Source organism: Aegilops tauschii, chromosome 5 (genome assembly GCF_002575655.3).
Source record: "Aegilops tauschii subsp. strangulata cultivar AL8/78 chromosome 5, Aet v6.0, whole genome shotgun sequence".
In the NCBI taxonomy this organism is placed as follows: Eukaryota; Viridiplantae; Streptophyta; class Magnoliopsida; order Poales; family Poaceae; genus Aegilops; species Aegilops tauschii.
Window position 1 is genome coordinate 301,629,094 of NC_053039.3, and position 22,909 is coordinate 301,652,002.

Consider the following 22,909-nt stretch of genomic DNA (forward strand, 5'->3'; position numbering starts at 1 on the left):
TTTTTTTTACATATGGACCGTCTGTTGGAGCTGCGTTTTTTGCCTCAAACGGTCCAAAAGTTAGTTGTTTTTACATTTGGACCATCTATTGGAGATGCTCTAAGACTAGCCACAATGGGTAGTAACATAGAGTAGTAACATGCCCATGTTACTACTCTATGTTACTAACTCTATAGTAGGGAGTAACATATGTGTGGTAACATGCAACACTTTATTTATTATGCTATAGACTCATCTTGTCTTGATATGTGTGATGTTACTCATACTAGTAGTAACTAGCTATGTTACTACATGACTCTTTTTCTTCACTTATTGCTTGCCACATCATCTATTTTATCTATGTTACTCCCATTGTGTGATGTTACTACCTATGTTACTCCCACTATGGGTAGTGGACTACCCATAGTGGGAGTAACATAAATAGTAATATCACACATATCTAGATAAAATAGATGGTGTGACAAGCAATAAATGAAGAAAGAGAGTCATGTGGTAACATAACTAGTTACTACTAGTATGAGTAACATCACACATATCAAGGCAAGATAAGTTTATATAGTCTAATAAATGAAATGTTGCATGTTACCACACATATGTTACTCCCTTCGTTTCTTTTTAGTCTGCATATAAGGTTTGGTCAAAGTCAAGCTTTGTAAAGTTTGACTAACTTTACATTAAAAAATATAAACATTGACAATATGAAATCAACATTATCAGATGCACCACGAAATGTATTTTCATACTATATAGTTTTAATATTGTAGATGTTCATATTTTTTTATATAAATTTGGTCAAACTTTGTGTAGTTTGACTTTGACCAAATCTTATATGAGGAGTAAAAAGAAATGGAGGGAGTACTTCCCACTATAGAGGTAATAACATGTTACTACTCTATATTACTACCCATTGTGGCTAGTCTAAACAAATGCAAAAAGATCAGTTGGATCTGGGCGCATTTTCCACAGCTGCCCTTTAAAGCATTTCCAGCCGTTCGGGCGCCGCTTACGGTCGAACCGGCGTTAATTTCTGCGTGGGCGTGAACGTGTTTCCAGCCGCCACCCCCAAATCGACACAAAATCCGTCCAAACTCGGCTATTTTATTCAAATTTGTACAAAAACAAAAAACATGATTTAAAACAACTACGTCTAGCCCTACTACGCCGCTGCCACCGCCCGCCTTCTACCTGCCGAGTAGCCTGTAGAACCATGTGTAGTCGCCGCCATTGTCGTCATCATCGCCGTCGCCCTGCGTCCCGCCGTCCCTGCTGCACCCCTGACCAAGGTCACCGACGCGCGGGGGGTTGGACGGCCCGGGCGCGTCCTCGCCATCACTGTCGAGGACGATGACGCCGCCCTCCTCGCGTCCGCGGCGCCGAGCTTTGATCTCCTTGTAGGCCCGGCGCTGGCGCTCCACCTGTTCGCGGATGTAGTACGCATTCGCCCACTTGAGGGCGGTCTCGTCGGCGGCGGCCATGTCCTTGTGCTCCTTCTTCACGAGGAGCAACCCCGGCTCGGTCTTCGATCGAATGAGGCGGTAGGAACGAGGGGAGGGGCGGCCGCCCTCGTTGATGACGAGGGCGCCACTGCGGGTGCGGCGTCTCTTGCGGCTCCGGCTTGACGAGGCGGAGCGCCGGCGACCCGGAGGAAAGAGAACCGGAGCCCAATGACGAGGAGGTCGTCGTCTCCATTCATCGCGGCGTCCTGGAACTACCGCGGTGGCGAGAGAAGGACAGGGGCGCTGGGTACTCCAGGCGCGGCGTGTTGCCGGTCTCACAAGAGTGTTGAACCCACGTTTAAACTCTTTCCTGAAACCCCTCCTGGCCTCCAACCACCAATCCAACAAGTTGTCCTCCGTCGTTGGCCTCACCACGTTCAAGTTGAGCTCTTGAAGACATTCATGCCAGACTTCCCTTGCATACACGCATTGGACCAAGATGTGCTCTACGTTATCTTCGTCCTGCAGGAAAGTGAAACATGCGGATGGACGTTCCTGCAGCCCATGCTTCGCTTGCCGATCCGAGGTCCAGATGTGGTGTTGTACGGCCGGCCAAACAAAAATGAGATGTTGATAGAATTAAACAAACACCATGAAAGTGAATCAAATGAGATGTTGATAGAATTAAGATTGTTGTGACATCTCAGGTTCAAAAAAAAATATTGTTGTGACATCAGATATATTGTTAGCAAATATAATAAATAACAATCATAGAAGCAGATTATGATAGGAAAATACATATGATGCAAATCGCATGAAAGTATGTACTCTTCGAATTCTTGTGACAATCTGTTGTAGTCAGCAGTATCACTAGGATCAACTCCCCCCTCATGTTGATCCTCTTTCGGTTGTGAGCAGATATGAGTACAATTTACACTCTCTTGAGAGCAAAGACATTTGGTCTAAACCAGAATTAGTATCAGAACGAGCACTCGGTCCAGGATGCATAAGATTTTGAAATCTACATTACATTATGACATTAAGAACTAGTTAAGCAACATGAATGAAACTTAAATGCAACAATTTCAAATAACGTAACTTGAGGATAAAGAAATAAAGTATTAATATGGAAGGAAGAGATTTCAGAATCACCTAGTATGTTGATGGTTGTATTGGGAAGAAACTGATATATCCATTGGAACCGAATCGAGAGAATGTACATATTCAAATTCATCGGTGGATCTGTAAAAGAAGTTTGTTGTGCAAGACAACCATGTTCCCCGGTTGCCGATCCAAAATCGTGTGATGACTGAACGTTAGTAACATTGAAATCCTCCGCACATACATGAGATGGTAAACAAGACTTTGCATCAGATGATCTGAGGTTCACGAATCTGCATCGATAAAATGGTACTCCCTCCGTCCGGAAAAGCTTGTCCCTTCCGGACGGAGGGAGTAGATAGAAAGATATGAGTGGCCTATCTGAGTAAGCAAGATAGTAGCAGAACCGAAGAACTAAAAGAACAAATTACCTATCAAATTGTAACTTTAATCCATCAAGCTCCGCTCGCAAAGATCCTATATTGGTAGTGCACAGAATACCAACAATAGGTGAAAAAGCGAAGCAAAGAAATTAGGTGAATCCGAAGGGAATAGAAAATATCGGATGAGACAATCGTGGCGATGTAAAAGGAAGAAGAGTTTGTCCAGATTAAGAATGCAAGATTAAAAAATGAGGAGACATGAGGAAGAAGATGATCAGGAAGCAAAGAAGTAAACATATAAGGTCTGACACGTAGTCAAAGTCTCAAAGAGGGTATGAGACAACAATGACGTATCTCTACAAGGACGACATGTATACTCGACCGTATTCTAACGTATTCATCGCATATATGAATTATTAGTCGTTTTTCACGATTTTCCAGTACACACAAGTGCACGAATTGCGGCGTGAACAAAAGCACCTGCTCGGCTGCGCAAGTGCGTGCCCCTACGAATTTCCGTTCTTTCTTTCCCACAGAGAAAGAAAGAGAGGCTTCAACATGTTTAGGGTTTCCCCACCTCCTGCCGACATCGTCCCCTATTTGACTCGTCTCTTGTGGCCGAGTCATGAAGGCACGGTGGGTCCCTGTCCTTGCCGGATAGAGGGGTCATGCTTCACTTTTAGGTGTTTTTTAGACTGTTTAGGTTTTGTGTCGGCAAGGCGGCGACAAATCCTTGAAGATAGAATAATGTTCTCCATGTCTGGTCCCCGTCGCTGGCGTGTGGATGTGTGTCCTTGGCGGATCTCACGACATTCAATCGGTGTTTGCCTTTGGTAGATCTGTGTGGATCCGGTCTTCCTTTGTCTATATTTGATTGGATCCTTCCGATCTGCACTTCTTTTCATCGGCGGCGACGGTTGATGTTTTAGTGCACTGATTCTTTGAGGTCTTAGCATGAAGACTTCCCAATTGCCTATTGCAACAGTGTTTGCCCAACTCCGGTGAGGGAAGGGCAATGATGGCGCCGCGCCATTGGCTCGCTCAAGTGCTTGTAATCGTCGCTAGATGGTCTACGGACATGGATACATTTTTTTTATTACTTTTCGTGTTTTTGTACCGTTATAATGTTTGACGAATAGATCGAATTTTTTTTTAAAAAAAAGTGTACGTGAACCAAAGCGTTCCTTGACCATGAGTTTATGGACAAATGTTGTCTTCCATAATAACAATAAAATATACAAACATGTGGCAATGTCCGCCCTTAAACTAAACTAGAAGAACGCCCGTGCGTTGCAACGGGGCCACATTAACTTTAAGAGTTTAATATTAATATTCTCATACATATTAAGTGACATTGACGACCTTTTTACCATCAAATCCTCACACACACACACTCTCTCCCTCCCTCTTCCTCACTCTCTCCCCCCTCCCCCTCTTTCTCTCTAACGCACACACATATCCATCTTATTGGGTACGGGACCATAATCCATCTATTTCGCATACACACGCTAGTGCATAACAATATGGATTGTGTGTATTATATTTGCCACCACAACTGAGGGAATTAATTTCATGTAAATCGGCCAGCCACAGCTCCAAGAACACGCGGAGGAGGTGGCCCGGGTCGGTGTCGGCGCCGTCCGGCGCGGGCCACGGGCCCGCTTCCAAGTGCGTCTGCGCGCCGGCCACCCATGCCGGGTCCTTCAAGTGCCGCTTCCACCGCACCAACTCCCAAGGCCACGGCCACGGCCAAGGCCAGGGAAGCCGCCCTTCTTCGCCCCCTTCACCGGCCGCGACACCCGGCCTCGCCGTCCTCGTCCTCCGGCACCGTCGCGACCCAGTGGCGCAGCCCAAGCATCGGCCTCGAGAATCAAGAACGCTCGACAACAAAGAGGGACGGGAAGATCATATACATGTCATAAGAAAGGGAGTTTATTTACTGCTCCCTCGATGTATTGTTTTTTTTGTTTGGAGATTGATTACCATTCGTGAGTTAAGGTAAGGTTAATGTGATTGAGCGATTTTTCTGAAAATCAATTATTTGTTCTCTAATCAATGTGACTGAGTGATTTAAGGTAAGGCTAATTAATTTATATTTGATCTTTGGAGATTAGATTGTTCGTGATTGATTCTACATTACTAAATAACTTGCGCCAGCATAGAAAGTTCTGATTTGTTCATATTTCTTTCGTTGTGTGAAAGGGTAACGCGAAAATAAACCGATGAAGTGGGGGAGGGGACAAAAAAAATCTACGAAAAACCAGCGAAGATGGGAGGAGGTACCAAAAAAACATGGGAGATGGGACGAAAAAATATGAAAACGAGACTACCAACTGCTCCATTAGGAGTAGAGAATCAAACACATCCGTCATTCAGCAATCGTAACAAAGTGGAGAGATATGTGGATTGTACAGAAGGCTAATAAACTTTTATAACTATTTACTACTACTCTGTATTAAAATATAAAACATTTTTAGTTTAAATTAAACTACAAAAGCATTATATATTTTGGTACGGAGGGAGTACTTCTTTGCCGACAACTAAATATGTGTTTCCAACATAGGAATTTACTACACCGGTGCTTCATAGTCTCATAGAGTACCATTTCGTACTAAAATGTCATTAAAACACTTAGGCCAAACTATAAGAGGGAGAACTACTTTTCTTTAACTTCGTATGTAAGATTTATCTGAAGTCAAACTTCACAAAGTTTGACCAACTTTATAGAAAAAAATATCAACATTCACAATACGAAATCAACATGACATGTCATGAATTTAACTTTTTATATTTTATAACTTTAGTATTTCAAATGTTGATATTTGTAAAGTTTGACTTTAGACAATTCTTATATGTAGAGTAAAAAGAACCTGAGGAAGTACTACACTCTTGGCACCTGCTTGACTAACCATCTTTAGGATCTTATGTAAGGGCATCTCCAATGTCGATCCTTAAACCACCGCAACTGTCCGGACGCGGTTTGCCATCCAACGTAGGCCTGTATCGGTTTGCCGAGCGGTTCGGACGTACTTTTTCCGGCAAACCCAAGACAAACGTGTGGGGGCCTTGCGGGAGTCCGGACAGCAGCCACGTAAGCCTCCGACCTCCGGTCCACCCAAAACCCTTCTCGGACCCCGCTCCTCCATCCTCCCATTTTCTCTCCTTCCTTCTTTCTCTCTTGCCTTTGCCGCCGCTCCACCACCCTGGCCGCCACGCCATATCCCTATCGCAACTCTACGTCTCCTTCACCTCCAGCGTTCCAGCCGGGCTCCGCCCCGCTTCTCCTCCGTCGCCGTTCAACCCCTCTCCTCCGGCCGCCCGGCCAGGTACCATTGGATACTGCTATACTAACCATGCCCGGCAAATGTTCGATGAATTGTTGGAGCTAAAAAAGTTGCTCCTTCTTCTCTCACGTAATGGAATCCGATTTGGAGTATATATATGAGCACTATGTTGAGTCGTCTGACGGCTCGTCTAACGAGGAGGACTACACGGATGAGACGGTGATGATGCATGTGGTCCTTGAAGACGCGGAGCATGCGAAGGAGTATGTTCTCAATTTCAAGGGATCGATCAAGGGTCATCGAGTGCTCAACTGCAACAAGGCGCATGGCCATTTGATACTAATGGATGACTACTTTGCCCCCGATACACTCTTCGATAAACATTTTCATCTGCGTTTTTGGATGCGCGAGACTGTCTTCGATCGTTTGTACAATGGCGTATGGTCCTATGATGACTACTTCATCTTGAAGAAGGATGTCGTGAGAACGATTGGGTTCTCTGGTTACCAGAAGTGCATGGCCGCACTCCGGATGCTTGCATATGGCATGGCCGCTGATTCATGGGACGAGTACCTACAGATGTCTGAGAGCACATGCAGAGATGCCATGGTCAGGTTTGCAGTTGCCGTCGTCGAGGTGTTTGGACCTCAGTACCTGAGAGAACCAACTATAGCAGACACCAAGAGGCTCTTGGCAATCTCAGAAGCAAGAGGGTGGCCAGGATTGCTTGGATCTCTTGACTGCATGCATTGGAAATGGAAGAACTGCCCGAAGGCTTTACAAGGGCAATCAGAGCCATGTTAAGAAGCTCACCATCATTCTTGAAGCAGTTGTATCGCATGATCTTTGGATTTGGCACGCTTTCTTTGGCATGTCCGGGTCTCACAATGACATCAATGTGCTACAACAATCACCATTGTTTGCGAGGCCGACTAAAGGGAAAGCTCCTTCTTGCCACTATACTGTCACTGGACATGAGTACAACATGAGCTACTATCTGGTTGACGTGGTTGACGGTATCTATCCTTCATGGGCTACCTTTGTCAACACCACCTCTAACCCAGTTGACCAAAAAAAGTCTCACTTTGCCCAAAGATAAGAAGCAACTAGAAAGGATGTCGAGAGGGCATTTGGAGTTTTGTAGGCCCGTTTTCCAGTTGTTCATGGATTTGCTAACCAATGGGATCTGAAGACCTTGTGCGAGGTTATGACGTGTGTGATCATGCACAACATGATCATCGAGGATGAGGGTAAGGAAGTTGCCACGACCCTAGAATTTAAGAACATAGGTGATCCTATCAAACTTTCAGACCAGAATATGGCCACATTTGAAGAATTTATTCAAATGCATCAACAAATTTGGTATCAAGCAACTGAAGAAAAATCTGATTGAGCATCTATGGGCGATTAAAGGGGACAACAATGTTGCGATGTACTCCCTCCTTTCCGATTTATAAGGCTCAATTTAAAAATCTCACCAACCAAGATAGATGGTGAGTGGTGGAATACTTTTTGTAATTTGCAAAAGCAGCCAATTAATGCTCTTGTTTTCCTAAAAAAAACTATGTCTACCAATATATTAATTGCAATGCATGCATAAAGTACATGTATTGGTCAATTTTCTCTTAATACTTGCATGCAATGATTTAATGCACCTTGAAATCTAAACTTAGGATGGGGAACAACCAAATTGAGCCCTATAAAATAAAAAAACTAAGATCTTGAAATAAGCCCTATAAACCGGAAAGGAGGGAGTAATATTTAAACTTTTTTAAATTTGAACTACTACTGCGTGGGCTATCTGAACATCTGTACTCTATGTATGCGACTATTTAAACGTTTATACTCTATGTATGTGGCTATTTGAACGGCAACATTGAATAGATGCGGGAGAAAATTTGCGGGTCGGCATTGGAGATGCCTAATCCTCCAAAGGAGGAACACACGATTTGGAGATGCCACATTTCCCCGTAAAATCATTATGTGGACCTTGGATCGATTCTCAGCACATGAATCAAGGATTAAGTTATACGTACTGACAACTGGATCAGAATCCAAAGATTCACGTACTCCCATATGCATTGATTGAAGATCTAGTCTTCTCGATGGAAAACATAAAATAAAGAAGCAGGTCAGACCTCGTAAACAGCTGTAAAAGAGACTTGGATCACATGAGACCGGCCAAGTAACCTTTCTTTAGAACAGTTTAGAGGGGCTTTTGCTACAAGAATCGTTTGAAAAAGCAAAACAAATGTCCAAATGAAGTACAGATAGTGCACTAACAGTGGTCTCATACACTGTTTGTCAGAGCACGAAAATCATGGAGATGCAGGCTTGAATCTCATATTGCTCTTTGCTAGCAAATTTATCTTATCGGGTTTGGTTCTGTGAAAAGGGTTGCAACAGCCAAACAATTCTAGTGCTTGAAGACGATCAGAACAGCAGTGCAGTTATCCTTGCACCGCCTCTCACGGACAGCCTCCTTCACCAGGCGCCGCACCGCGAGTGTGGCTGAAGACGTCTCCTATTTAGCAAAGAGTCGTGTCAACAAAGGTTATGATGCCTCAGAGTTTGAATTTACATAAGAACTAGGCTAGTCATGTGTGTCCTATATAATAATACAAAGTAAAAGTCTGAATTATGATGTCTTCTCCCAAGAAATTATCCCTTCCAAAACCCCAATCATTAATACTGCGCTGGGCGCCTGCGCCCGCCCACTTGCCAACCTTCGGCTACATCATGAGATCATGGAGCTCTACCATATATACACAGGCAATCTCATCCATGTGAGAATGAGTAACACAAATTTTACTACAAAATAGGCTTACAATTTAATTTCGGCATCGTCCGATCAAAATCTAATCAGTTTTACCTCAGTAGAGATAACTAGCAGAAAATAGTGGGTACAAGAAACAAATGTATTTAGAGTTATAGAGATTAGTGTGAAGAAATAACACCTTCAATTGCTTCTGGACATATTCAACAGCGTCACTTGGCCCAAACACCTGGGTTCACATAGAAAGTTAAGACTTACCACAAATATGATTGAAGAAATCCAAGTGAAGCGAAAACTAATATAGCAAAGGAACAGGAAATAAACATACTCCCCATAAGCCATCACACCCAAGAATGATGAAATGGTCCTTCACTGTGAGTTCAAAAGAATGGACATCTGGTGTTGCAATCAACCCCACCTGCACGATAGTTGATTGATATATGTTGATGCTCCATTTATAGACAGCATGCTTAACATAACTAGCTTTCAGCAAGCGTGCTTAAGGAGCTTGGATTAAACATGCAGGAACACATTTTTCTTTTTCTTTTCCAATAGATGTGGTGATGAATAAAAAATATTGGGTATTTTGGCTAGACACAGCTTCATGTGCAAAAACAAGACAATCTATGTCTTCGCAAAACTTAGATAGAACCTTCAGCAAATGTTGCAAAATTATCTCTGTAATGTGGGTACCTCATACAAATGCAGTGTGTTTTGAGTCTTCAACAGATTTGGATGTGAGCAACATAATGTAAGAACTAGCGACTCACATAAATTAGAAATGTAAGTCCAAAGTTGTACCCAATGGATGTGAACTCTATACAACAGATCTGTGTTTTCATGGACACTCCCATGGGTACCTCCATTATTGCGCTGTCTTGCAAACGGATGGCCAAGTGAGAAAATAGAACTGATAGTTTGATACTAGGGTTTACTAGCATCCCAGAAACAAAAAACTTCACTACTTGATCTTTCTGCCAAAAAAAAAAAACTACTTGGTCTACAATAAACATAAAAGTGCGCATAACTGTAAGCATAATTATTTCTAAGCAAACAGATACATCTCTGTGGTCATTATCAGTGACCCTATGCTTCTGGAACTCACAAGGAGTTCCATTGAGTGATTGAATAACGTATACTAAGAAATGTCATCTATTTGGTAGATGGGCATGGGAATTGAGGGTCTAATTCCTACCATTTTAAGAAAAAGGAGGAGGAAAGTGGTATACTCCAACAGTATATATTTTCCATATACACAAATGGAACACCAGAATAAAAAATATCAGCAAATAAATTTGCATCAGTAAACCTTCTTAAAGTGACGATCTCCAAGAGCTCTAGATACTTCAATGCGCCCTTGTAGTCTTCCATTAGGACCAACAGAACCTCCAGCCTTTGTACAAGAACAAGGTTAAATTAACCGTGAGCCAAGACACATCAAAATGAACATTTAATATGCAATGGTAAGGTGCTCGTCAAATACGGCGTTCGGAGAGCAGTGGTAAAATTAGGAGCAAATGAGTCCACAGAAGAAAATCAATAGAGGAGCAAATGGACTACAGGAGAACAAATTTGTACTTCTTATCACAAATCAGCTAATTCCTATCGCTAACAATTGGTAGCAATTAGGGCAAGGCAACTAGGCATAGGTTGGATGCACAACCGAAATGCTAATATTGTAATGCTTGAGAAAGTCATGTGAACAAACTAGAATAATATCAGGCTTCAATTTGGTATAATTGCCATAATCAGATCTGATTTGACAACTTATGGTGCCAAAAAAAAAAAAGAGAGAACATCCTTGCATTGGCAACTATAGATCAAGCAGGGAGCTGTTTCATTTGGAACATACAAAACGAAGCAAAACATAATTTATGAGGGAGAACTGAATTAATGTTGGAACCATAAAGCTATTCACCTTCTGGATTCTCGAGCGTTCTTGTGGAAAGATGGCTTTGTGTTCTCTTGTCAAAACAATAGCTTTCAGTGGACTTTTGGTGTCAGCCACCGCACCTTCACCATCAGTTGAAGTAGAACGAGCTAATACTGCTTTAGCATCCCCAGCATTCGCAACTACAACCTGGAACATGTCAACAAAGAACCGCTTATGCAAAATAGATTGCAATGATTAAATAGTACTCCCTCCATTCCAGAATATAAGGTGTATCAATCTTCGTGCAAGTCAAACTTGTGTATGTTTGACCAAGATTATAGAATAAAATATCGACATTCACAATAAAAATAAAATATGAAAATACTTTTCGTGATGGATACAATGATACAAATTTGGTACTGTAGATATTGGTACTTTTTTCTCAAAACTTGGTCAAACATGCACATGTTTTGACTTTTGAAAAACCTAGTACACCTTATATTTTGGAACGGAGGGAGTGTAAAATTAAGGATTGAGATTTCACACGTAAAAATTTGCAAAATGAACAAATTATGCATCTCAAATCAAGCACGAGCATTCCGTACCAAAAAGATAACACCACATAATTAGAATTTGTTGCGCATGAGAAGAGAAACCAAAGAGTTAATTATGTTGTTGGTAGATTAGTCACGGTCGATTATGCCAGAGTTATGCTGGCTTGAAGGTAGGCATGTGATACAAAAATAATTAATCATGGGGACACTGATGAAACAGTATCTCCAACTAGGTGAATGAAAGTATATATTTAATAAAGGAACAAATAATCTCATAGACCCTGATTCCATACAAACTCCAAACTGGATAACCAAAACGAATTCCAGAGTATGACGGTGCAAAAAAGGTTGTGCATAATGAAGAAAATCCCTGGTACTATAAACTTACCGTCTGTCCCAAGACCCAAACACATACAGCTGTTGCGCCATCTTGCCAGTTTCCTATAGACAAGACACGTGAATACTATTAATATCATGAGAGAAGCAACCGATAAGAAAGAAATAAACTTAAATAATAGAGTTTTTCGACACTGCCATCTTTCTAGGCCCTGCGTACTTGGTACAACAAAATGTTTACTATTGTCAATCTGCCATCATAACTAAGAGGTTATCCTAGTCACCGTAAGAACTGAGGCTCACCCTACGTCATTGTGTTGATTTACCTATCTTTAGCTCAAAGCACCAGCCAAGGTTCAGAAAAAGTGCTAGCTCTTACGCGGGGTGATGGGTGACCATCTAGACGCACATAGGCACTGCCTAAAAAACCACCAATTGCGAGGGAGAAGAAAGAGATATAGGTAAAAGGAAGAAAGATAATGGTGGAGATTGGCTGCAAAGCTGGCCCAGCTCAACTGGTCCGCTAGTGGAATACTATAGAAGTTTATGGCATCCCTTCCTTGCCTAGATGAAAGTGCAATCATGCCCTTACATCATGTTTTGATATTGATGACAATATACATGTAGGGGACTAACTATGTTTGTCAAGTAAATCTCAGGTGTCAGTCCCTGGTTAATCAAAGTGTGTGGACCAAGAGCATACGAAGTGATTTTACCCAAGGATGAAGTATCAAAATTGATTACATATTTGTTTTCTTGAGTATAGGATCCCGCACTATTAAGAGGGGATCGATAGGGTTAGTTAAAGACTTGCTCTTGCCACAAACCTCCTTCCCAAAAATGTTTTAGTTCCTTCTTTATACTCTCTGGCATGTTCTGTCTCTGACCTGCCGGATGTCCGGGCTTCACCCCGGATGTCCGGGCCTCACGCCGGATATCCGGCCTGCTCACCGGATATCCGGACCTAGCTATCCAGAGAGCACTTTGTGCTGGTGTTCTTTGCTGGATGTCCGGCCCTCTATGCCGGATGTCCGGGCTCTCCTTGCACCCCAGATTTCCGGGCTTACTTGCCGGACGTCCGGCTTGTGCTATCCAGAGGGCGTTTTAATTTGGTGAACTTGCCGGATGTCCGGCCATGTGCCGGATGTCCGGGGTTTCCTGATATAGCCCTTCTCCTGCACGGGAGAGGGTTGACCATTCACTTTGAACAAACCCTAGAACACATTTCACTCTCTCTCTCTCTCTCACTCTTCCACACCAAATCTTAGATCCCCAAGGGATTTGAGAGCATTTGAGAGAAGTTGTCCGACCAAGTGATAGATCCACTCCTTCTCCTTCTTTGCACCAAAGGAATTCGCGATTTGAGCAAGTCTTGAACTTTTCCCCATCGTTCTTGTTACTCTTGGGGGTTGGAGACTCCTAGGCGGTAGGAGTCTTTCGGAGAGGAATCGATCATTGTGATTACCCCCGGAAAAGTTTGTGAGGGTTTGGAGACCACCCCAAGGTCTACCACTAGTGGTTGAGAAACGCCTTCATGGTGTTGTCTCAAAGGGAGAATAGGGTGAGCCTTCATGGCGTTGGTGTGCCTTCGTGGTAACATCCACCTCTCTAACGGTGACGTAGCTTCCCTCCAAGGAAGTGAACATCGGCATACATCCTCGTCTCCCGGAGTTGCGGTTATCCCTAACCCTAACTCTCTACTTGTGGTTACTTGTCTCTTAGCACTTACTTATATCATATTGTGCTTGCTTACTCACCTAGTTGTGTTACTTGTTTATCTTGCTTAGCTCCTAGCATTATACTTGCAATTGTTAGGCTCACTTTCATATTCCGCATTATTGCCTAAAATTGCTAAGTAACAATTAAAATTTGTAATTGTACCTATTCAACCCCCCCCCCCCCCTCTAGGTCCATCTCGATCCTTTCACTAGACACACACGAAGCACCAGCCATCAGCTTCAGTTTTTTACCACAAGGAGGTGGCTTATGAGCCAAGGAAAGATCTACTGTACGTAGGATACCCTCTACATCATTTTATAAGTTAGTCTAACAAGTAATTAGTATATCAGTACACTAGCCCTGCTAGATAATGTCCCAATAAGGGACATAGGTCTAACCAGCCATTCAGAAAAAGAGTGCCTGGGCAAACTGGCGTCACAAACACTGGAAATTGCAGAGGAACAAATGATGAAAATTGAGACCATAATTTCTTACCTTTAGCACTTTCTTGCAATAGTGATTCATCAGCTTTACGGAAACCTACAAACAATTAGCATTAGGTCAAGATAAATCAGTGGTATAAAAATAACAAACAAACTTAAAACGGAAGAACATTGAATGAGCAATAAGAAGAACCAAAGAGCAAAAAGGCACCATAGAAGCACAGAAGAAAAATAATATGTTGTACTGGCAAAATGCTAGTGTAAAGTGGAACTAAAATCATGCCGACTCAAAAGCTGAAAATCCCATACAAGATGGCAATCCCCATTGCCATTTTCCATACAATACATTTATTCTAGAATGACAGTTAGAGAAACTGAGAAATATCTTAAGAATTCTAAGATAACCTCACCAGCATGTAACATGCTCAAAGATTAAGGGGCTATTTGGATTGCAGCCCTCAACTGCCGATCCAAATAATTGGTCGTTGACCAAGCCTGGCTTCCCATTTGGATGGGAGCCAATATTTTGGTACACCCAGCCCACTCCGGCTCCCCCAATTAAGTTTGACGCCAAAAAGTTAGCAAGTCCGGGGCGGCCAGATGCTGCGTCAATTAATTGGCTCGCCCATGATTGGCAGGGCGCACCCAGGTGAAAACCAAACAGCCCATAAGGGGCAAGGCTGCCTTCCATGTCAGTGCAGAAATATAGGATCAATTTGATCCTTGAATAAGATAAAGACCCTTTTTTTATTGTATGCATAATGAAAATTGTGAAGTACAGCGATGAAACTAGTAGAAGGGCTCTTCTAATTATTATTATTAGTGCTGTTATAGTCTAGAGTCTAGACAAGAGAAGAATTTCATGTACTAAATACCTTCAATAATGGCCTTCTTTGCTACTTTAACATTCATCTGCAAGATAACATATCAATATTAGTTAAATAGCCAACAACAGAATAAACACAACTGGAATATCAGAATCATGCAAGTTAATTTGAACATGAATTACTCATGAAATGGTCTCCTAATCAAAATAAACGAAAAATAGAAGGTATAAACTCAATTTTGTACAAATTGAAAGTCCAAAAGTTAGCACTCTCGGTAAGGAGTTGATGTCAAGAAGCAATCAATGGTCAAGTGATCTAATAGATATCAATTCCTCATCGACCAGGCCAAAGGAGAAGATGTGAAGTGCATAATCATAAATGGAAGCTATCATGAAAAGCTTCGCCTTGATTGCACACAAAGATATTCCAGGGAGACGTTAGTTGAATAGGCATGGAAGCAGAAGAAAAAATGAGGATAAAATTTACTAAAAAAGAGACAACAGTTGAGTAGGCATAGAAGGAGAAGAAAAGAATGACGATAGAAATTACTAAAACTCCAATGAGACAGTAGTTGAATAGACAAATAAGCAGAAGAAAACATTAGGAGAAGTGTCACTGAAACACCATTCCAGGGAGGATGCAAAGAAACCATCTGAGTGTAGCACTAAAAAAATGAAAAAATAGGTAAGAAAAAATCCATCTGTACGAGTAGAAATGCAAGCAAGGCAGGCTACTGGACAATACCATAGTACAAGTGTAGTGTTAATTTTAAGCAAGTGATGAGCAGATTATGAACTAATTGATGAGTTTCATGGGACGAAGCGGGATGCCGCTTGCACCCCTCAGTACGAGCAACTGAAGACAGAACAAATACATCATAACATACTAATGATTAATGAAAACATTGAACAGAAGCAGACAATGTGAACAGACCAACTCACGTGGTAATCCTGCAGCAATAACATGCGGGTGTAAGTGCTTCTGTGCATATTCCGCGGCCAAGCGGCCACCATGCCCATCATATATTGCAAAATGTGCAGATCTGCATCAAACTACCTACATTAGCTACATACATTGCATGCAAGTAATTAATATGAGAGAAAGAGGGGCACCTCAAATTTCCAGGAGATCCCATGCTAGCATCAGGAAGCACCACCCAGGCATCCTCCATTGTATGCCTGCAGCCCTTGTCTTCTGCAGCATCGGCTTCAACACTAGTTAGTATCATCTCTTGCTGACTTGGAACTTCCGAGATGGTTGTGGATTTCTCATCCGAGATGCATGGGTCTAGGGGCAAGTTGCTTCCCTTTTGAGAGGTGTCTCTCTTTTCACCATTCGTTTCTTGAGAACTAGCAGTCTCTACTTGACAATCCTTTTCAGTAGAAGTGGCAGCACCTTTTGGGCGTTTTGATGCCCAATCTTCATTGCTGGAACTGGCTTCACGCTTTTGATGAGTCATGAATATGATGAGGCTAAACTCTAAAGTTTCCAATAGCCGTGTATCGATTTCACCAATTTAAGGCACCACTGGATGAACAACACATAAATGTCAGGAAATGTTGCCTAGTACTCCCTCCGTTCCTAAATATTTGTCTTTCTAGACATTTCAAATGACTATCACATACGGATGTATGTAGACATATTTTAGAGTGTAGATTCACTCATTTTACTCCGTATGTAGTCACTTGTTGAAATGCCTAGAAAGACAAGTATTTAGGAACGGAGGGAGTAGAAGCTAAAAACAAAGGTTTGACGGAAAAATGGAGGGCGCTAACTGGGTGGTAGCCGAAGAAAGATATGCTTTGGCAAACTAATAGCAAGGAAGCAAGCTAAACAATAACCAGCCCACCAACTTAGTTGCGTCACAGATCTCATAAGTAGCATAAGTACTTACTAATAACAACCCTGCACATCTAAAATGCCTATACGAAGATATCAGCGAAACATTAATCGATAGACTAAATTGATGTATGGAAATGATAATCGATGTTCATTCAAAGTCAAAGCTACAACTTTGTTCCTATTTTCCCAACAAAAAAAAGGACCGATTATTAGGTCGTCAACCCACATCAAACAACATATTGCCCTAACTAGATTCAGACAACACAGAAACCTATGGAGTTCAATGAAGTTGTGCCATTGAAGCAACTACATATCGAATGATTCTATGGGGTAACCACACGCTGACACGACGCGACATGTACAGCCTTGCTTCCCATTATGGCTCCGAGACTGGTCCTAGAATCAAAGGAGCGCCTCCATCTACCAAGCAGCTACCAACAACAGACTTTTATTTTGGAATCGAACAGGCAAACCGCAAAATATCAGCAAATCTTGAGGTGTTACCAATGGAGGAACCCCCAACAAGTGCCGGTAAGACAGAACAAAAAGGGTAGAGCCTAGCAGGCGAACAACGGCGGGCTCACCAGAACTCGGATGGTGATGACAGGTGACCTCCGGGGATGGCGGAATTTGTATCTCGGGGCCACGGGCGGGTCCGTACGCTCACCGATGTCGCCGGCGAGGAGCGGCGGAGGTAGCGGGGGGCTTGGCTGGTGGGGAATCGATGGGACGATAACAAGTTTTTCTTTTTTTTGAGCTAATGGGACGATAACAAGTGGTCACGTCTCATCTGGACTGTGGGCTAGTAGAAGAAGGTCCAGTCTAGCCCAACTTTAAATGGGCCACTTGCGATCTGCAAATATGCTTAAAAAACCGAATATCCAATTCTGAGTTTGGGCTCGTCTGCGCCTGATGAACACATCGAAATATCTCGCATCCGAAAATTTAGGCCTGCGATATTTCAGTTTTACTCCTGCCATATGAACGGAAAAGGGCTGCTTTGATAACTTCATTGTTTTCCCCTCTTTACCCCAACATTCTTCCGCAGAGCCCCTTCCCTTTCCCTCCCCCAATCACGCTAAGCCGCCGAATCTAGTCCTCCGCCGCAGCGATGGACCTTACACCCCGCTGAATCTATCTTCCGCACCTTGAAACCCTCAACTGCCAACTCACCACTTCACCGGAGCCGCTTCAGCGACTGGCTTGTCCATCGCTCCAGATCTCCTTGACTGCCATCATGGTCCACCGCACCGGATCTGCTTCACTGGCGCCCTCGTCCACCACAGTGTAGACCCTTCACCAACTCCCTCATCCGCCCCATCGCTGGCCCTTCAGACAAGCCCTCGTCCGCCGCAACAGATTCGCCTCACTGAAAGCACTGTACACCACGCCGGATGTGCATCGCTGACGCCTTCATCCACCGCACCGGACCCGCTCTACGGACGCCATATTCAACTCCACTGGCCCTGCTTTACTGACTCCGCAGCCTCGTCAGGTTATTTCAATTGTACTCCTTCGGGTTTTCTCTTTTTTATCGTGGAGCTGTTCACTTACCACATATGAGCTTTCTTGTATGTCGATACGCGCTGCAACCGAAGCACCGGAGCCGCTTCAGCAACGCCAACACCGGCCCAAACTCAACCGCAACACAAGCACCATCGACGATCCTTAGCTATCAAGTATGACAACGATACCCATATGTCGCCGAGAATCAGGTACTATTATCCAACAGCCGGCGCCTACGTTCACTTTCTTAGCATAAGCACCGCACCTTTGAATTTCTTCAAGGCATCATTCAAATTTTCATGAGACGCGTTATTCTGCTTGCACCTGTAGGGCCATAGTTCTGGCAGTGAACATGTTACATGTGCTAAATTACAAATCAGTGCACATATAGTTACAATGCTTTTGTTTTGTCCTAAGTATTACTGTACTTTCTAGATATCACTGCCTACTATTTTACTTCTTGCATGCTATATTTATGATAATGGTGTTGTTCTGATGCCATCTGTTGGTTACATTAGACTGCTTCATGTTCTCTATGCTTAATTACACATCAGCAAACTAGCATGTGGTTCCGCTGTGTTTTGTTTGTTTTACCCTACACTTTCTGATGCTAGCTATTACATCACTGCTCCGAGCCTCTGTTCATTACTTTTTTGTGCGTTCTTGATCTTCCCAAGTTGCATGACTAATTTGATGCTTCTATTAATTATGGAGCTGCCAACCCCATCAAACAAGAATTTGTTCTTTTGGGTCTGGCACCTCGAATAAGCATAAAAATAGAGTGAAGCACATATATTGTCGTGTAAGCACACATCCTTCTTTAATTAGTTTATATGAACCATTGATGATCAATTTGAACCAGTGCATGCGATTAAAATTAAATTTTACCTAAATAGAGGGTGCAAAATAAACTACAACAACTAGATTTGCAACCACGGGATGCTGATGATATCTCCAAAGAACATTGCAACAGCAGCGAGGCTTCACAGCAACATATGGTAAGCTAGTGTGTTTTAGTACATGTGAAATGTAATGTGTGTGGGCTGCTTTCTTGGCTTGTGCCCTCAACCTGCAATCCTACAGAACTACAAATAGTTCAGTTGTCTGCTTTGCTGTATTGCTTGATTCAAATGCTTGTTTGTTACTTGCTAGGTTATACCTGAGTTGGCCAATATGTCAGCAGTGCCTACTATACTATCGTAAAGAAATGCATGCCTAGTTCATTTGACTCCTTAACTTTTCCTGTGAACTTCATCACAAGACTGTCTTCGTAGTTTATATGAGGTCACACTATTAAGTGCTTTCTTAGATTATTTCAACTGCTTAGATGACTTGGCAACTTAAATATAGCGGTGGTACACTGCCTTTCAACTAGGGATGTCAACTTGGTCCCGCTTAATCCCGATTAAAGTCCACTAATGGTATGATAGTTCAAAAGAGTTATTGTTTTTTGAGGAAAATGAACTAGCGAGCTAGCAAAAACTAACTAGATGGGACTGGCGGATGCCGTTTATTTGCCACTTATGTCCCTAGTTTCATCTTACCATTTTAATTTATTTTCGGCTGATACTACTTCGAACCATTTAAATATAGTTTGCCATGCTCGGCAATAATTCGTATGCCTTTTACCATGTAAGCTTACTGCTTGGATCATGCGATAACTATCTCTTACTTATGTCCAGTGGAAACCTTTCAGGACGTTCACACTAGGACACAATGTACAACCCCAGAATCTATTTGTGGAAGTAGTGCACCATCCATGTTACCAGATGGTAGCAGTTCAGAGGCAACATCGCTGGAGAACAGTCTGAGCACAGATATTATAGTTCTTGGGGCTCTACTAGAGGCAGAAAGAGATGGTGTGGCTGCCATGAATGGGGTAATCTTGATCTTGAGGCTGGAAATTATGCAATTAGCTGCACGCATTATGCAAGCAACCCAAAAACTAGAGGAAGTAAGAATGTTGCATTTGAAGACGGAGGAGGTCCTGCTGCTTCTGCTATCTGAAGCCCAGGGTAATCCCAATTCTTCTTTAGATACCAGTTGAAATTGTCATTAGATTAGTATACTTGCATGTTGTGTCATGTCTCTGCATGGATTATGTTGTAAGACCCCCTATGTTGTCGATGTGTTGTAATGATATGAATTTTTTAGGCGAGGTAATCCTTAGTACTTGTATGATTGACATAAGGTGAACTATTTTACGTGTGAGCATATAGTATTAGATGAAATAACTGTTTGACTCAAAGTGTATCCAACCTACTGAATTTGAAGATCACGGCATTTCTAAATCATATTCATATATAAAGGTGGAATAAATCTTTGTGGTGGTTTTGAAAAAATAAATAACAAAACATAGAATGATGTATGGATATTCGTAATCGAATACAAATTGGATTTGAATTTAATTGCCAGTGCCCAGGGTAAACGTGAATGCTAATTCTCCCAAATTTTGAACGAAACGGCAAAACACCCACTATCATTTGTCGGCTGCCCGAAGCAAGTGTTTGCGAGATGGAAATTACTGTCTACCCCTGACACTTCACATCCTACTCGACCCGATTTACACTGTTGTCGATAGGGGTAGACTAGTAACTTCAATTAGACGTGACACGGCCGCCTCTAAGCCCATTCAGACACGGTTGGCGCCAAACGTGGGCGGCAAAACACATTTGATTCAAGCTCGTCCGAAAGACCTGTGTCTCTCCCTCCATTTCCCCATTCATTCATGGTGGGCGGCAAAACAAACTCTCCTCGTCCGAAATTAATGTAGGCAAATATTTTACATAGGGGCAGATGTGTAACTTCCCTCAGACGTGACACAACTGCCCTACCTGTCAGCCCCGTTCATACACCGTGGGCGCCAACCATGGGCGGCAAAACACCATCTCCTCGCCCGAAATCGCTACCGGCAAATAGTGGGGAGATGCGAGATTACTGTCCTATCCCCAACTGATGAGATGCCCGAAATTTTAAACGGAGGCTAAGTTCGTAACTTTCCCACATTTCAGACAAGCGCGTCCCAAAGTTTGAGATCCCCCTCCCCCTCCATTTCCCCATTCATACACCGTCGGTGCCACAACAACCTCCCCACTCCGGCCAGCCTCCTCCGTCCGCCGCCCCATCCTCCACCTTGCCGGAGCCGCTACCCCTACCCCGTCGTCACTGCAAGAGATGGACGTCTCTCATCCACGACGCCGGACCAGGATCCTTTCATCGCGTCCTCTCGCTTCATCGGCGCCGTCGTCCACCTTGTCGTTGCCGCTCCTACGACCGCCTCGTCCATGGCAACATGACTTATCCCCCGACCCGGCCGTCTGCCGTCTAAAGTCTTCTTCCGCGCCGCCGACTGCCATCGCACCCGCAGCACCCTCAACGTATCAGCAGGGGCCTACACGGCATCGCAAAGAGGTGGTACTCTTTCATATCTGCTTAGGTTATTGATCTCACCTGGAAAATAGATCGTAACTTGTTTACTGTACTTTTCTTGTCCGTACCAAATCGTAGTGGCTAGTTGAAAGCAAATATTGGTTGCAAAGTAGCCTTTGTCCAGTTTGCACCTTCAGATCCGCCATGGCACGGTCACTATACTTGTAAAGCTTATGGTTTCCCCCCTTTATATTCACTACCATCATGGTAGGTGCTTCGTGTCGTGCTAGCACTGCTCCTCAAGACCTCAACCCATCAAGCGAAACAACATGCCACTCATAATTCCAAAGCTTAGTTGTTGAAATACGAATCTGATATGATGCTCATATTGCTAAAAGAGAGAATGTTTAATTGTTCAGCTAATGTTCCTATATTTGTTTCGAAAAGCATGTGCGCCACATATAGAGAGACAACAGGGATTTGCATTTCTCTGTGCGCTCTGGTTCATCATGGGTGGGCAACACACATTGTATTATCTAACTAGCAAGATGCCCGTGTGTTGCACGGAACATCAAGATGCATTTGTATGAGTAGTTTATATTGTGGGAGAAAAGGATGAACGAGGGAAGGCCTTATTTGCAAATGTGGAGAGGGGTGTGGGTATCTTTTTGCAAAATTGCCATAGTTTCCTTCCTATCCGTCAGATATAAATCGGACGGTCTATATTGCAGGATGGCAGGCACACCATCATCACCAACTCTGTTTTTATAAGAGTAGAGATAAGAGTATAAGAGTAGAGAAAAAAGTAGAGAAATCTGCTTGCTCTTTGTTATCATGTTCCTCTTCTGTTCTTCTTAATAAGTATATTACTTCCTCCGTTCCTAGACTGCCTCGGGTGCGTGCGTGTGTTGTGGTGGCATGCGTTTGTACTGGGTGTTGTTCGTCATTGCTTTATTTATAAAGCGAGGCGAAAGCCTTTTTCGGTAAAACATAAGTCTTTTTAGATATTCCAATAAGAACTACATACAGATGTATATAGACATATTTTAGAGTGTACATTCACTCATTTTGCTCCGTATGTAGTCCGCATTCGAATCTCTAAGAGATTTATATTTAAGAACGGAGGGAGTAGTGCAGTATGTTCCTTGTCGGGAAGTGGAGCAGGGACATTTGCAGTCGATAGGTCTATTGGGTCGCTTTAGATGGATGCTTTAAATGATTCTAGATGGTCTGCCTTAATATCCGGGAAATGCTGGGAGCTATGTCGTCTTTGATAGTCTAGACTGATAGTAACAATATTGTGCCTTCAGTTGAATAGAGATGCCCCTTTTGGGGCCGAAGCCTTTCTGAACCCTTTCTTGCCGTATCGGCAATACAATCCCATATGGTCCAGTTAGTTCCACTTTCCTTATTTTACTCTTGATGCTTAGGGTTTTCCCCTTTTATCTACCCTACTATGA

At 42.9% G+C, this 22,909-nt stretch overlaps 2 protein-coding genes across 2 annotated transcripts; one reads left to right on the forward strand and one right to left on the reverse strand.

The window, feature by feature from the left end:
* The first annotated feature begins 6,336 nt into the window (after positions 1-6,336).
* LOC109787249 (uncharacterized) lies at positions 6,337-7,008 on the forward strand. The gene has a single exon (XM_020345807.1). It carries the CDS (start codon positions 6,337-6,339, stop codon positions 7,006-7,008), a length of 672 nt encoding a protein of 223 aa, XP_020201396.1.
* A 1,370-nt stretch (positions 7,009-8,378) lies between these two features.
* LOC109787296 (probable protein phosphatase 2C 67) lies at positions 8,379-17,381 on the reverse strand. The gene is made up of 11 exons (XM_020345853.4): positions 17,159-17,381; positions 15,845-16,259; positions 15,666-15,774; positions 14,781-14,817; positions 13,958-14,002; positions 11,796-11,848; positions 10,899-11,060; positions 10,290-10,373; positions 9,309-9,398; positions 9,162-9,209; positions 8,379-8,728 (listed from the first exon to the last, which is right to left on the reverse strand). The coding sequence occupies exons 2-11, from the start codon at positions 16,189-16,191 to the stop codon at positions 8,621-8,623; spliced, it is 1,083 nt and encodes a 360-aa protein (XP_020201442.1). The 5' UTR covers positions 16,192-16,259; positions 17,159-17,381; the 3' UTR covers positions 8,379-8,620.
* Positions 17,382-22,909: the final 5,528 nt, after the last annotated feature.